The sequence below is a fragment of the Tupaia chinensis genome, unplaced genomic scaffold, assembly GCF_000334495.1.
Source record: "Tupaia chinensis unplaced genomic scaffold, TupChi_1.0 Scaffold000088_1, whole genome shotgun sequence".
Lineage (NCBI taxonomy): Eukaryota > Metazoa > Chordata > Mammalia > Scandentia > Tupaiidae > Tupaia > Tupaia belangeri.
In genome coordinates, this window is record NW_006159550.1 from 6,366,423 (window position 1) to 6,382,991 (window position 16,569).

At 50.2% G+C, this 16,569-nt stretch overlaps 1 protein-coding gene across 3 annotated transcripts in view; it reads left to right on the plus strand.

Moving 5' to 3' along the window:
• ELMO1 (engulfment and cell motility 1) overlaps window positions 1–16,569 on the plus strand; it is a 514,794-nt gene that overhangs the window by 313,751 nt on the left and 184,474 nt on the right. For all 3 annotated transcript variants that reach the window (XM_006143011.3, XM_027769765.1, XM_027769766.1), the window contains one exon: window positions 14,610–14,746. In XM_006143011.3, the coding sequence (XP_006143073.1) occupies window positions 14,610–14,746 (137 nt within the window). The remainder of the gene's footprint in view (window positions 1–14,609; window positions 14,747–16,569) is intronic.

The following is a 16,569-nucleotide window of genomic DNA, read 5'->3' on the forward strand; positions in this document are numbered from 1 at the left end:
AGGTGTGGGACTTCCGCCCCCCCCCCCCGTGGCATGATTTCTCACTTTCCTCCTCACTGCCTCTGTCTCTCCCTCTCTCCAGTGAGCGCATGTGCCCTGTGGCAAAATAAATAAATAAACAAACCTCTAAAAACAATTTTAAAAGAATAAGAAAATAGTGTATCAAGAAGAAAGAAGTAGAATTTCCTTTTCTTCTTCTTCTTCTTCTTTAAATCACAGCAAATAAACACTCTAGAAAGTATTAACTTCCTGCTTTAAAAATGGTCCCTGGAGGGACCAGCAGGTGGCAAAACGACTGTGTCACTGGACTCCTATGTAGTTGACCACGGTTTGAGTCCTGAACCCGGTACCTTAAACTCAGGCTGGGCATGTGTGTGTGCGTGCCCAAGATCCCGAGAGGAGAATGGAGGAGAAGGGATTGCGGTGTGGCTATCCTCCCTTGGGGGGCGGGGTGATATCTCGCTTTCTGTCTCTCTTTTCTGTCTCTCTCTGTCTTTCTAGAAGAGCCAGCTGAGTGGTACTCTGCTCCACAGGCCATGTGGGGCCTGGGCTCAAGTCCAGCCTGACCCAAGGCCAGGTGTGTGGTGGCATGCTCCACTAACCTGAGCAACCTGGGAGGCCCAGTCAGGGGAGTCTCTAAGCCCCAAGGAAGGCCTGGCCAGTGTGGTGAGGACCTGTGTAAGCAAGAGCAGGCCTGTTGGCTCGTGGGAGTCTGAGGCAGGGAGCTATAACATGACAAGACCCTGTCTTAAAAGTAACCAGGGGCCAGCAGGTGGCATGCTGGTTAAGGTGCTGGACTCCAACATGGCCAACCATGGTTGGAGTCCTAGACCCAGTGGCTTGAAGCTCACAGCAGGTCTGTGTGCGTGCATCCCCACAATCCCAGGAGAATGGAGGAGAAGGGGATTGCAATGTGGCCAACCCCCCTGGGGGTGATTTCTCACCATCTCTCTCTGTCTCTCTGACTAGTGCACACACCTGATGTCAAAAAGCTTGAAAAGAAAAAAGCCTTCTATGGAAGGAAATCCTCCTCCAGGGAATGGCAGGATGCCAGAGACTCTGGACCCACACCGTTATGGAGCCCTGCCATGCTCTCTGTTAGTTCTGAGCCTGGGCAAGCGTCTTTTCTCCCTGTGCCGTAGTTTTCTCCTCTGTGAGTGGGGATGGTAACAGCTACACCAGCTTCCTGGGCTTATCACAATTAAGTGAGAGAATGCTTGTAAGAACCCGGCCCTCACATATGGTCACTGCACGTTCTAAAATAAGCAGCCCCCCCTCCAGGCTGCCCCACTCCTTCGCTGAGGCAGAGTCCCCAAGTGTCCTGCTATTCAGATCATGTCCTTTTCAAGTTCCCTGCCAGCTGTTACTGGTCTGACAGCTAATGCTGTCTCCTGTAGTTTCCCCTGGTTTGGGTACAGCTCAGTAGGCGACCTGCATGAAGTCTGACCTTTTCTTAAATGATTACCATGAGCTGGGGATGTGCTTCTGGGGCCCGCTGCTCTGTTCACGCGCTCGGAGTGCCTCTCTACACGCCCCAGAAACCTCCCCACAGGTGACCCAGGGCAGCAGAGAGCTGGCCCTTATGCCCTCTTGTTTAAAGGACTGAGCAGAACTGCACACAGGCAAAAATATTAGGGGTCCAACTTTTTATTGTCGTTAGCTGGTATGAACCTCTGCCTTCCCACATCCCACACTGGCAAGAGCATGGCCGTCAGTGGATTCTTCCCTTGGGATCTCTCGTGCCTCCTTTAACTCCAGGTTAGCATGAGGTTAACAGCAGCACGCAGTCCTCGAGGCCACGTGCTCGCCTGCAGAAGCACCCAAGGTGAACACTGATCCTGGTGCTCTTGCTCCAGCTGGGTGCTGACCGGCGAGACAGCTAGTGAATGGTGAGGGCAGTCGGTCCCCCGGACAGGGACTCGTGTTGGCGTGATCTGCAGCAGGCCCTATTTCTGTAAGTTAGCAGTGTAATTAGATTGGTTTCCCTTGACTGTTGAACTCGTGTACTGAATTTGCTTCCTGTATAGCGTTCACTATTCTCCCTTCAGAAGACACCTAGACTCAGCTGTGAGAAGCTGGGCAGAGAGGGGGAAGGACTGGGTCACGCTGAGGGCTGGAGTGGTTCAAGGCAGCCCGGGTTGCATGTGTGGAGCCTTCCAGAGCCGCCCCCTGCCTCCGTCTCTGACCCCGCTGCAGGAGCGTGCGATAGGGATGTGCAGAAGTTGCAGGGACCCCCTCTCCTGTGCGAGGTGTGAGAACCATGGAGAAGAGCAGTGAGCACTGGACGCACAAGGAGGAGGCAGCCAGGAAGTGGAGGGTCGTCACGTGTCCGAGGGACGCTGCCCACTAAGAACGGCACAAGGTGCAGAGGTTACTCAGCCGGGTCCTGCTCCCTCACGTTTGTCATGGGGGTACAGAAGGGGAAGACGATGGCAGGTCTGTGGAAGCACAGAGGAGATGTTGAGCAATGCTTTAAAGCTTTAGCAAAGGTCGGGGCCTTGAGAATGCTCCGTGGGCTCCATGGAGAAGGAAAAGCAAGAGTGACGCATGGGGAGAGACTCAGGCGTGGTGTGTTGGATAAGCACTGACCTGCGGACCCACTGGTAGAGCAGAGGAAGCCGTGTGGCGTGGAGTCAAGTGTAGACGAGCACGCAGTGCCGTGGCCTGTGTCCCGAGAGCCACCAATACCGGCTCCACTCTGTGGGAGCGTTGTTTACGGAGCGCTGAAAACGAGCACACGCGTGTAACGAGCAAGCCTCGGCATGTCCTCGTTCCTAAACTCGCATTTATCTAATTTGGGGCTACTTATTTTTAGCTCCTTTTTGCTAGCTCCCTAGACCTGGCTGATGCCCTGAGCTCAGGTCCAGGCGTGACCTAGGGTCACGTGAGCTCCCTGAGTGACAGGCGCACAGTGCTTGCTGGGACTCAGTGAGGCATATCCAGCTGCTCGTTGGTCTGCGTCTATCCCAGCATAACCCTGGGTGCCCATCACACAGGCTGGACAGGCGGTTGTTTATAGCCATGCTGACTGTGCCGTGTGGCAGTCCATGTGCCACTTCTCAGAATCATTTTCCTCATAAAGCAGGTTTTAACAAGGATATGCAGAAATCGTTCTTGAATCTGTTCTTTCGGACTATTTGCCACGCAAAAAGAATTTTCCTCTTGCTTCCTCTTCCACTGTACTTTCCTGTATTAGCAGGATTCTCCAAGGAAACAGGGGGGGTACATCGTGTGTGTTCGTGTGTGCGTGTGTGCGCGCACGTGAGAGAGAGAGACTTATTGTGAGGGAGTTCTCACGCAGTCCTGGAGGCTGGGAAGTCCCAGGCGTTGCTCTGCGTGCTGGGCCCTGGAGGGCCGGCGTAATTTGGTCTGTGTCTATGACCAGTGAATAGGGAGGTGGTGGTGTAAACCCAGCCCTAGGGCAGAAGAGGAAATGGATATCCAGCTCAAGCACAGACACAGGAGAAAAGGGCCAGTCCCTCCTCCTACTGCCGCGTTTCCTGCCCAGCCCTTCAAGAGCCACACACGAAGGGGCGACACACTGAGTACACAGTTCCGATGCCCGCCTCACAAGGAGCCCCTCCACAGCCCTGATCCTGAGCCCACGCAAGCCGACAGGTTGAATTAACTTTCTCATCTCCCTAGTAAGATGCATCAAGCAGGGTAAGTATGCTTTTCACTCAGGTTTTGTTTGGGTTCTGTTATTTCACCTTACCCATCTAATAATTTCATGAGAGGAAGAGGAAAGAGGCACCTCATGCGGTCTTCACCGAGATCTGCTCCTAGCAATGGCTGGCCCAGATCATGCGCACTCAGACTCACACCCAGCATGTAAAAGGTGGCCCAGGAAGCGAACCCCAGACCTTCCCACGTGGGTCCAGTTGCATTAACACTGCACAGCAGGCTGACCTCGGCGCTCCATTTGGCATGGCTAACTCACACTGAAACTCCATTCTCCATTCCAAGAAATTTATCAGTGTTTCTCCTGTTTTTTTTTTTTTTCCAATTTGGGGCCAAGAAAGAGCCATTTCTTAGACCTGTAAACAGTGTCCAAAATGATGATTTTGCAAATAGATAAAGTGTCAAGGACCCAGCTTCTATTTGTCTTGCACATTTTGGATCAACCGGAGGACAAAGGAAAGAGCAAACCCTGAACCTGTCAGCAAGGCCGTGTTTCAGCTCTAGCAAATCCCAGTGGCCGTTTAGCTCCTACCAGGAATCTCAGTTCACTGGAATCTGTGCATGCGCTATCTTTCGGTTGAATGTCTCAAAAGATGACTTGGGGATGCTTGGGGATGGTGCTCTGTACCTTCTCAGGGACACTGAGTACTCATAATGGGAACTTAAGGAGATATTTCACAAGTTAAGCCTTAAATATTTTTTCAGAAAAAAACATGCACAATATTTGTTCTCTGAACTATATGTATATATGTTAGGTTTTTGTTGTTGTTGTTATCTATATATATATATATATATGTTAGGTTTTTTTTGTTGTTGTTGTTTTTTATCATGGCATATTCAGGAGACAGAGAGACAGGGAAAGGGAGAGGGAGAGGGAGAAATCACCCCCCATGGGGGATGGCCACACTGCAGTCCCTTTTCCTCCTGGGGTTGGCACACATGCATGCATACCCGGCATGAGGTTCAAGCCACCGGGTCCAGGATTCAGACCACGGTCAGCCACATGGGAGTCCGGCACCTTGACCACTTTGCCACTGCTGGCCCCTGCACAGAATTTTACCACATTCATTGGATGCTAGCTACATGTCACCCCCTCAGCTGAGTGTCATGGGAACCTTTCACCTTCATCACTCAATTGCTCAAGATAGGAGTTATCTTTATTCTTATCATATTAAGAGAGGCTTGGAGACATTAAAAGACTTGGTTAGGATTGTGTAATTAAGTTGCAGCCTGAGAAATCTTGCCATAGTTGTACTACCCTGGAAGGGACGCTCCTACCCACTTTGTGCTCAAGATTCATCTGCTTCTTAGTTTGTACTTATCCTTAATACACTTTGCACTGAAGTTGTTACCATTTTTGTAGTTTTTACTCATCCTTAATACACTAAAATAATGATGAATTAGCTTCTAGCTTAATAAGAATCCCCAAATCACCTGAATTTTAATTCCATTGAAGATATTTTTTTTAAAAAGTAAGAATAAGAAAGGAAATTGGGAAATGGCCACCTGAGCACACTCCTGTCGCGTGGCTTCCCGTTACAGCGCGAGTCAAGTCCACGGCCCTGAAAGCACTGTGGGTTCCGATGCCTGCCTGCCTCTTCTGCCTCCTCTCTTACCCCCTCTCCGTGCCCTGAGCTCCTGGCCACATAGGGAGTGAGTGGCTGAGCCAGGACCCAAGGCCAGACAGTCTGGCTCCGGGACCATATGTTCAGCACCTTGTTGGATGGTGGGTGGATGGATGGATGGACAGACAGGCAGATGGACAGTGGACAGACACAATGCCAGGCAGTCGAATATATCCACAGATGGAAGGAAGGAAAGACGGGATGAAAGAAGGGTGGGTCTATACATGAATGGATGAAAGATGAGAGGAAAGAAGAAAGATCATTCATAAGAAACTTAGAGGCCAGGAGGTGGCGTGCTGGTCACATCGCTGGACTCCCAGATGGTCAACCGTGGTGTGAGTCCTGGACCTAGAAGCTTGAAACACACACTGCATGGAGGTGTGTGTGCATGCCCAAATTCTGAGAGGAGAATGGAGGAGAAGGGATTGTGGCATAGCCATCCCTGGGAGGTGATTTTCACTTTTCCCTCTCTCTGTCTCTCTTATGAGTGTATATACCCTATAGTAAAAATCTCTCTCACTAAAAGAAACCCTCCTTAGAGTTCCCATACAATCAGTCAAATCTGTTCATACTTTCCTATCAGCATCTGCAGTATTCCTCAGTAAAATTGGGATTGTCATTCACACACACACACACACACACACACACAAAGGCATGCCTATATTCTTTTAACCATCCAACAGATGAAACCAAACTAAAGTCTAAGTATAGCGATGTACCTCTGCCTGACTTCAGAAGCTGATTCCAGTGAGTTGATTGGACTAGGATGCCTTTGTATATGCTTTTTTGATCCAGCCGGTAAACAGGGCTAGTAAAATGCCAGTCTCTGTTATCAGAGCTGACGGAAGGACAGATGTAGCACGAATCCAGAGAAGCCCAGTGCACCTGCATGTAGCACCTGCACGTACCACCAGCAGTGGCTTCACCCTGCCTACAGTGCCATTGGCTCTCTTACACAGACACGCATACTCTGCATTTTAAGTTAATTTTTTATAAAAAGGGTAACATACACAGAGAAGCATTCAAATTCTATAAGCAGAGCACCGACCAGTGAATTTTCAACCCACCTAGCCATCCATGTAGCTGCTGTCTAGATCAAGAGAGTATGATACACCCTCAGGGACACTCCTTGACCCTCCCCGATTTCTTCTTCTTTCCAGAGAACAGTACCCTAATTTTTCCGTTCCTGGATTCTGCTTTGGGTAAGTGGGGTTATAGAGCACGCTTTCTTCTGCATATGGCTACTTTTGTTCAACGTCATGTTTGCTTCGATTCATTCACATTATTGTGAATGCTCTTTCAATACCTTCACATCATCGAGGTAGGATTTTTTTCAAGTATTTGGTAGTGACTGCATTGCTATATGTATAAACCATAATCTGCTCTTGGATGGACGTTTTGTTTTGAGTTTGGGGCAATAAAAAAACAGGGCTGCTGTGAACATTCGTCTCTTTTGGAGCACATGTGTGTGCGTTTCTGTGGGGCTTGTATCTTTGGCTGGAATTGCTTTATCACGGAGTAAGAATATTTTAGCTTTAGTCAGCTACTGAATTGCTTTGTAAAGTGGTTGAACTTTATCAGACACAGTCAACAGTATAGAAGACTCCATTCATTCCACAGTCTTATCAACACTTAGTATTATCCATGTTTTCTTTTTTCTTTTTTACTTTGAAAGTATTGTATCTTATTGCTGTTTAAAGTTGCATTTTCTTCCTAAGGAAGCTAAGTATTTTTGTGTTTATTAGACCACTTACAAACCACTATTTCTTCAAGTGTCTGTTTACATTTGCCAGTTTTCCAGGGCTGCCTGTCTTTTTCTTACTCATTTACAGTAGTATTTGTATATCACAGATACCAGTTTTTTATTAGATAAATTTGCAAGTTTTTTGTCCCATTTTAAGGTTGCCATTTTACGATACCTTCTTTTGGGGGGAGGTGTGGTTTGCTACAGAGTATGTGCGCTCGCCAGAAAGACAGAGACAGAGAGACAGGAAGCGAGAAATCACCCTCCAGGGGGAAGGCCATGCTGCAATCCCTTCTCCTCCATTCTCCTCTCAGGATCTTGGGCACGCACACACACACACGTGCCCAGCGTGAGTCTTAAGCCACCGGGTCCGGGACACGACCACGGTCGACTACATGAAAGTCCAGCAATGTATCCATTATGCCATCTGCTGGTCCAAGTCATTTTTACTGTATCTTTAGATAAACAGTTGTTGTGTTGAATATAACCCAATGAAGTTGTTTCCTTAGAGCTGATGATTTTTATGTTCTATTTAAGAAACATTTTGCACATCTGAAGTTAACGGACATATTCTATGTTATTGGAAGCTACAGTTTTTTCCTTTCACTTTGAGATCTATAACCTACCTCGAATTGTTTTTTGCTGATGGTGTGAAGTAGGGAATCATAATTTATTTCTCCCAGATGCACATACCCAGGATATTCAAAAAGTTTATGGAAAATACATGTTTTATACACACAGACACACACATACATACACATACATATACATATACATACATACTACATGCATTTCAGAGGGACAGAAAGCAAGAAATTACACCCTAGGGGGATGGCCACACTGCAGTCCCTTCTCTTGGGATTTTGGGCATGTGTGCACATGCCCCTGGCATGAGTTTCAAGCTGCCAAGTCTGGGACTTGAACTACAGTGATGTAACCATTACGCCATCTGCTGGTTCCAAAACTACATGCATTTCAAAAACAATTTTTTTGAGAGATTTTTGCTATAAGGTACATGTGCTGGTCAGAGAGAGAGAGACAGACAAAGTGAGAAATCACCCTCCAACAGGTGATGGCCACACTGCAATCCCTTCTCCTCCTCTCTCCTTTTAGGATTTTGAGCACACACCGCATGTGCCCAGCATGAGTTTTAAGCCACCTGGTCCAGGACTCAAACTGTGGTCCTCTACATAGGAGTCCAGCAACATAACCATTATGCCATCTGCTGATCCCGGCATTTGAAAAATTTTTGCACCAAAATAAACTCGTACTTTAGTTCCATTATTCCACTAACTTTGTGAAGTCTCTGTGCAATTGGCCCAGTGGAAGTTACTGAAAATCCTTTCCACTGTAGCAGCACTGTCTTAAGTCCAGGCTGTACTGTATCTACAGGTCTCTTTCTGGATTCACTGTTCTATTTCATTTCTCTGTTTGTCCATCCCTGTGTCAGTGCTACTGTGTCCATGGCTATGGTTTTGTGATAAATATTTGGTAGTGTTAAGTCCTCCAAATTCATTGCTTTAGCGAAGCACAGTTGTCATCATTTTGCTATTAAAACTGGTAACCACCAACATTTTCTGAGTGTTTACTCTGTTTCACTTAATATATGAATTTAGAAGGCAATGCCTTTTTTGGAAAGCAAACAAACACAAATACAAACAAAAGCAAGGAGACTGAGGCCCAGAGGAATCGTAAGGTGGTCAAGGTCACATGGCTGATAAGCAGAAATGTCAAGACTTGCACCCGGGCCGAGCTCCCTCAGAACCTCTGCTCTTTATCAAGACACGCGAGATGCCAGGGATGCGGCCTCTGATGGTTTTGGCGGAACTGGCTGTCTGTTCATGCTGGAAGTCTGATTTCTGGCCCTAGCATTAGTCAGTATTTTTTCCCCTCTCTCTGTGTCCTCAGAAAGAAGACCCATAGAAGGTGAGCAATGGAGCACTGGGTCAGCCACTGTGCGTCTTTCAGTGTTAGGCATGGCGGAGGATGGAAAAGACTTTTCAGAGTTCTGTTAAACCAGACTTCAGGAGCTGGGAAGAGCGAAGAAGGTTTAAAGCCTGGGGTCCCCTGTCCTGGAACGGCAGGGATGGTAGCGTCGATATTGGCTGAGCTCATTGTGACGAGGGGACTTCGCATTTGTAGTCTCCACGTTCCTCTTTCCACCTCTCCCACCTACAAAAGCCTCTGAACTCTGCCATCTTCCTACACAGTGCCACCCTCCAAAGTCAACCCCTTAGCAAATACCAGGTCTAAAAATAAAAACTCAAGGTTTTCTAGGTAGGGTAAGATGATTTTTCTACAAAGATAAAAATACACATTTGTATTTGGGAATTCATAAACATCTTATCCAAACCAACCCTAGAACCACAGTAGTTTGAATTTAAATTTCTGTGCTGTGACTAGTAAGAGTTTATGATTGCCTTGGCTGTATTTCTTCATGAAATATTTTTGCATGTATTTGATTTGTCCCTGTAATTCTTAATTTTACAACAGAAACCCATTGTGTCAGGACAGTGCTTGTCTCTCTGTCAGAGTGCATCATTTCGAGAGGCTGGTAAAATCGTTCACAATATCATGGTAAAAATACTCAGTGTGCCTAACGCCTCCCAAATCCACGTCGCTGTAGTGAATTCCTCAGTCTCTTAGCATAACAAGGGCTACAGAAAGTCCTAGGAAGCATGGAACAGGAGCATCCTCAGAATTATACTTGTCTTTAGAAAACTCCCGTCAAAAACCAAAATGATATGTATTACCTGTCATCTTACCATTCTGTCTTTAGTCAAGCAATTTTCTTACGTAATTGTCCGCATTAGGTGGTATTGATATGGTGAAAGACTGTAAAAACAACTGTTTCTTATAGAAGGGAGGGTAAGCTCATCAGACATTTCTAAGCCTACCAGAGAGCATTCTGAAGTCCGAACACCCTGAATGAAATGCAGAGTCATCCCAGCGGTAAAGGAAATAGTTTAGGAACCAAAGTTTAATGCAGGTAGCACCTCCAGATTCTATGATTTTTTAAAAAAGAATTATTTATTTAATTTCATTTATTATTATTTTAAAATTTGCTGTAGACATGTGCACTCACCAGAGAGAGAGACAGAGAAAGAGGACGAAAGTCAGAAAGCATGCTGCCAGGTCTGGGGCTCAAACCACAGTCAGCCATGTAGGAGTCCAGCACCTTAGCCACCACGCCACCTGCTAGCTCGAGATCCTGTGATTTTTGATGAGCACTGGGGGGAGATCATCTGGGGCGTGTAGGTGTGTTCCTGTGTGTATAGTCGGGGTTTTAGACGTGGCAGGGGCCATGGGAATCTATGCTCCGTGTCATTTGCGGGTGAGGTACCTGGAGCCCTTGGAGCTGGGATGACCCTGTCACGGCCACAGGGCAGCCCTGGAGCCCGTTCTGTGTCCTTGCCTTTCGGTGTTTACCTGTCACACTGCAGCGGCCCTCGTGCTCCGAGAGCCGCGGGTGGCTTCTCTCTTACCTCACTTTATGGTTGGAAAATGGGGACAGATCCACTTTGACAGGCAAGGCACTACGTAAGAATCAGCGTCCTTATTTTTATTTTACAACGTATACGTGCAAGTTATAGCTACTTTCAAAGCTGGCCTACTTATAAATGAATTAGATGTCAGCAAATTAATAGGATCCGTTATACCCTCAGCCCTGAAAATATCTTAATATTCCAGACTTAAAAGGCCATTGAGTTGCTTCCTTTTTATAAAGCAGAATCTCATTATGTTAAAAATAGTGCAGTTAAAAACAATCTGATTTTTAAAATGTCTTGCTATTTTTATCTCATTGAGAGCTTCTCCCTAAATTTCATTTATAAAATAATTGCCTGCCAACTCAATTCTTTTTTTTTAATAAATGTTGCTTTTATTAAAAAGCAATAATAAGTCTCACCTTTTTATTATTATTTGTTTAAGCCTAAGGACCCTGTTCTTAAGACATAGGCCATCCCTGGGTACTGACCCCACCCTGTGTACCAACGTAGCCTGAGGTGGGGGCCACTCCTAAAGGGCAGACGTGTGGGGGGTTGTGGGGGCTCACCTGGTTGAGCTTCCTCTCCTGTAGAGCTCCTGCGTCAGCCTCACAGTGACCCGACGGGGTTTGTACTGCCGTTGTCTCTGGTTTACGGGTGAGAAAGCCAAGGCATGAACAGGTGACATGAGTTGGTCAGGTGACTCAGCCAGGAGGGGACAGAGCCAGGATTTGAACCCACACAGTGTAGCTCTGGGCATCTTTGTGACCTCTCTGCCATCAAGAACTCCTAGGCAAACCATGTTGTATTTTGTGAGTTTTGCCCCCACCAATATGGGGATACCTTTAAACGAGGACCCATAAATCCCAAACGCGCTGACGTCTTGTCCTTGCTCCTCGTGTCAAGGCCACGTTGTTCTTGGTTGGTCGTTTGCCCACTCCTCCCTGCCAAGGCAGAGTCTGGAGGGAGTAGGACAGGGACAGGCCATCGCTTCCTGCAGAGGGTGACAGCTCCTGGAGGCAGGAGCTGGATGTGGCCCTGCCAGTTTCCCAGCCTCACTGCTCTGCGCTTTCTCATCTGTGACACGGAATAACAGCACTGCCATTGTGACTGCGGATTCGGAGAGCCCGGGTGGGGAAGGCTCTGAGGCGGGTGCTTGGCCCACAGACTACCTGGGCACGTGGGACTTGGGCCCAGGGACTTGGGCTTGGCGATCGAACACTTCCGTAAGTGTCTGACATAACGTCAGGAGTGAGGGTCGGCTCTACCCCCTCGGTGTCTACGGGGCCCCAACGCCGTTTACCGCATCCCTCTTTTCTTCCTCCTTTTCTTTTCTTTTCTTTTCTTTTTCTTTTTTTTGAGAGGTTTTCGCTATAGGGCACGTGCGCTGGCCAGAAAGACAGAGAGAGACAGAGACAGAAAGCGAGAAATCACCCCCCAGGGGGGATGGCCATACCACAATCCCTTCTCCTCCATTCTCCTCTTGGGATCTTGGGCACACACGCACACACACCCGGCGTGAGTTTAAGCCACCAGGTCCAGGACTTGAACCACGGTCGACTACGTGGGAGTCCAGCGACATAGCCATTATGCTAATTGTTGGTCCCTCTTCCTCCTTTTCTCCAATCGTGAGAGGCTTTAGGAGCTATGGAGTACATTGATAACGTGATAAAACTCAGAACTGCGAGCCACTACTCCTAAACCTATAGTACACAATCCTTCAGAAAGACTATGAAAAATGCATGTTATGGGAAAACTACGCACAGATTTTTTTTAATTTGCTGGAGGGTACCTGTGCCCACTGAAGACTGAGACAGGGACAGAGAGAAAGCATCCCCAACGGGCGTGGTCATGTCATAGTCCCTTCGCCACCATCTCTCTACTAGATTTGGGGCATGTACACAAACATGCCTGTGTGTTTTTCAAGCCACAAGGGTCAAGATTTCAACTGTGCGGTTGGCCAGGTGGGATCCAGCTACCTTAACCAGCCCGTCAAAATATATATTTAATTGCTGGAGAGAGATGGGGGACAGATAGAATGAGAACCCCCCAGTGGGGTGCAGTCCCTGTGGAGTTCCTTCTCCTCCATCCCATTAGGATTTGGGGCGCACATTCGTGGACACCCATCAAGGTTTTCCCGTGCCCCTGGGGCCAGGATTCCAACCCGGGTGGGACCCAGCTCACGGGGCACAGGACCCTTCACTGCATCACATGACCAGCCCAACTTCAGCTGGACTCAGCACCAAAATAAGCCCTTAGGTCCGTTCCATTTCTCCACCAACTTTTGGAAGTTTTCTCACGTGTGTTCGTGACAGTAACGCATGCTTTACACGGTCATCTAACTGGGTGCTGACAGACCTCGCAGGGCCGTGGATTCCCAGAGCAGTAAACAGACTCAGGGAGTGTGACCGCCTGAGCTTTTAGCGTTCCAAGTCCCTTAAATAGCCTGCCTGGGGTCAGAACCCCACACAGGCCTCTCTGCCAGAGACGCGGCTGAGGTGGGAATGGCCTGTGTGTTTCTACTTCTAGTTGCTGAGGCACGAATAGCCCTGGCGAGGAGTTAGGGGGAAATCGCAGAAACTACGCTGGTGCCATGTCCCTCGCTGTCGCCGTCGCCCCCTCGGTATTGTGGCCTCTCAGCCTTTCCTGAGCACTTTCCCCTGAACTGTGCCCTGTGACCCCCTCCAGAGCCTGGGAGGAGGGGGAGGAGATTCTGTTAGCAGTTTTTAAAAAGTTAAAGTGGAAGCTCTGCAAGTTGAAGTGCCTCGTTCCCGATTGTCATGGGCTGAGCCAGCGCCCCTGCACTGTGCCACGTCCTCAGATCAGGTGTGCCCTCAGAAGGGGAGAGCTGCACACGCTGTGCCACGCCCTCAGATCAGGTGTGCCCTCAGAAGGGGTGAGCTGCACATGCCGTCCCACGCCCTCAGATCAGGTGTGCCCTCAGAAGGGGAGAGCTGCACACCCAGCACTTGGTTGTGTCTCCAGCCGGAGGTCTGGAACCCGCCATGTTCCAGGAGGTTGAAGAGAGAGGCAGGTATCCAGCAGCTAGTGGCTCTGCTGCTCCTCAGCTCGACCTGGGCTCTCTCGCCGCAGCCCGCACCACAGGACTCAGTGCAGTCAGTGCCCGTCCCATGGGGGCCCCAGGACCGTCCCCGAGAACAGGTCTCTGATGGAAAACCGGCCTCTGCTTTCCCCCTCCTCCCCTCCTGGACTTCCAGGGCCTGAAATTCTGCCATGCTGGCTCCTTTCACTGGATGTGACAGCGTATGTGTTTGCGTTACAGGACCCTTACGGTACTGTTTTGGGGGGTTATTTTTTGGAGGAGCAGGGAGATTCACAGAGTCTGGCTCCTTGGCCTCCGCTTGGCCCTCATCGGCTAGACCTGCACAGCCAAGGGCGTTGTCAAGCTCCAGTGCGGTGTCTTGCACGTGAAAGGGCTCTAGCCGTAAGCTGGGCGGCGAGCTGGCGGGAAGGACAGGGACATGGGCCAAGGCGGAGCGGAACTAGGTGGCCAGGTTAGAGCCCAGCTGCCCAAGACTGGACTAGGTGCAGCCTTCGAACCGGTAGAGTTGCTTGAACCTCTAGCCCTCTATGCCCGAGAACGGACAGGTGGTTAATGGCATCTCAGGGCTGACGAGCCGGCTCGACACAGGGAGAGGAAGCCCTCTGGAGAGATAACCTGGACGGTGTTTTCAAAGTTGAGTTACTTTGCACCCAGAAAGCCCATCTTCTGCCGTCCCTCTGCTAAGAAAAGCGAACCAGGGGTGACGGAGGGCTGTCTTCAGGTCGAGGAGGCAGATCCAAGGCTCACAGCCAGCACCCGCCGCCATGGCACAAAGCCTTCGGCGGCGTGCTGAGCTGGGCTGGGAGCTGACTTTCCTGTCGGAATACGTGCCAAAGGGTGGGTGGGGCGGCTGTGACCTCACACCCCAAGTCGAATGGCTGCCCTTCAGTCGCCTTTTCAAACGCCTTTTCTGCACTGCTGCTTAGGCAGAGACGTCTCCCACTGTGCCTTTGAGGCACCCGCCGTGGTCCTGCCCTCTTATTCCCCCGTTCTCCTTCTCTTCCCTCTAGCAAGTGAGACCTGCAACGACTTCCACCCCATGTTCTTCACCCACGACCGGTCCTTTGAAGAGTTCTTCTGCATCTGCATCCAGCTTCTCAACAAGACATGGAAGGAGATGAGAGCGACTTCCGAAGACTTCAACAAGGTAAAGGCAGGGCGCCCACGTCGCACGGCGTCCCCCTTGGGCCTGTTGCGTGGTCCCTCATCAGTGTGGCGGGTGATGGCAAGGCGGGAGGGCAAGGGGGACAGGAAGGAGGACGTGCCTGAGTGGCCGGGAGCGGCGATGGTCACGTCCCCCTCATTTCCTCGTCTCAGCACCACACACCCGCTTTCAGGGAACAGGGCAAGGTGCACTTTTCCCTTTCGGGACGTTAATTCGAGATGCCCGGCCAATTGCAGGCTCTCTTGGGGAGGGTGCTCCCCGACCTCCGCAGGAGGCCGGCAAGGAGCAGAGGAGCTCGGGAAGACCGCTCTTGCCAGTCTGGTGTTCTTTGTGGGTAACGCGTGTGTTGACATAATCTGCCCTTTGCTGTGTCAAAAGGAATTTTTCTTAAAATGAAAGATCAGGGAGTTCTCTCGGGGGCTGAGGAGATTTAATAGCAAGCGTCGGGCCCTTTGAAATAAGTGTCTTTGAGTCTCCACACTAGGATTCCTCAGGAGAGCGTGACTTTGACGTTTCTGTTTGTGGGTGACTGTTGGGTGGGGAGGGTGTTGCCAACTTGAAGGAAGCAGGGGCACCCTCCCTGCCTTGCGAGACGAGCAGGTCCACAGGGAAAGGCCTGGTTCCCAGAAGCGCCCTGGCTGTCGGGGCGAGGTCTGCACAGGTGGCTTCGTGGTCGGTTCCTTCGGCTTCCAGCACTCCCAGTTTGCCGGAGTATGGCCCCAGGTGTGGTCGGCCGGCCTCCGTGCCCACCCCTGGTCTGAGGCACGGACTGTCCGTCAGCCCCAGGGTCTGGTCTCGCGTCACACTGACGCAGACGGCACTCGGACACCCTGGCTGTCCTCACTGGCCCTGCCACCCTGGCCACACCCCGCACTCCGTCCTGCCGCATTTCCCGCGGCATCATGAATCAACCTTTGTTGACAAGAGTGAAACCCAGGAGAAGGACCCAAGCCTGCGTCCAGTTCGACCCTGTCTCCATCCACACGGGATGTCACCTGCTGTTCCAGCAGAGAGACACCATCCCAGCGCAAGCACAGCCTCCACCGTCCCTTTGCACCCTGGGCTGTCCGTCTAAACAGACCCGGCAACACCCCTCCCTGGAGAGCACGGATCTAAATCTGCAGCCTGAGCTCGTGTGTCTGAGCGGAGGAGAGAAGCCCATTAATCCCGCGCAGTCACAAGTGCAGCCTCCTGAGTGTGCTTCACTTGATTATGAGCGAGTCGGCAATTCAGGTGGACGTCATCCCTGGGAGAACGCGAAGAAGGTGCAGGAGGCCCTTGTGCCATCAAGCCAGAGACCCAGGGCAGTTAAACCAACCACCTCGAAAGTGGCTGCGGCCTTGCCCCAGGGCAGTGCACTGAGTCCTGCAGCGTGAAAGCCGGTGGGTCCCTAACTCTGTGCTGGCTCTGCTCTTCTGGAATGAGGCCCCTCACCTCACCTCCTCTATTCTGCCATCAGGGGCCTGTCTGCTTTCTGAGAGGTTTCATTCTCCCTGCTTCTGAAATACGGCGTTCTGTATTTGGGGACATGAGAGTAGTATAGGTAGCCTCGTTGTTGACCTGGGTACAGAGGGACATTCTACCAAAGTTCCCCCGAAGGCTGACTCAGACACCGATGTCCCCACTGTGGCTATGACGTGAAGCACCAAGAGCACCCTGTTAGCACAGGGAAGCAGGGGTCTTGGGCCGGAGGAGGTGGGCATGGCAGGTGGAGGGAGGGGATGTGGCCTGGGGTCTCCGCAGTTCACCGTGGCTGTCACGGTGATGACCTCCTGCCTGTCCAGAGCAGGTTGAATCCCCACGGG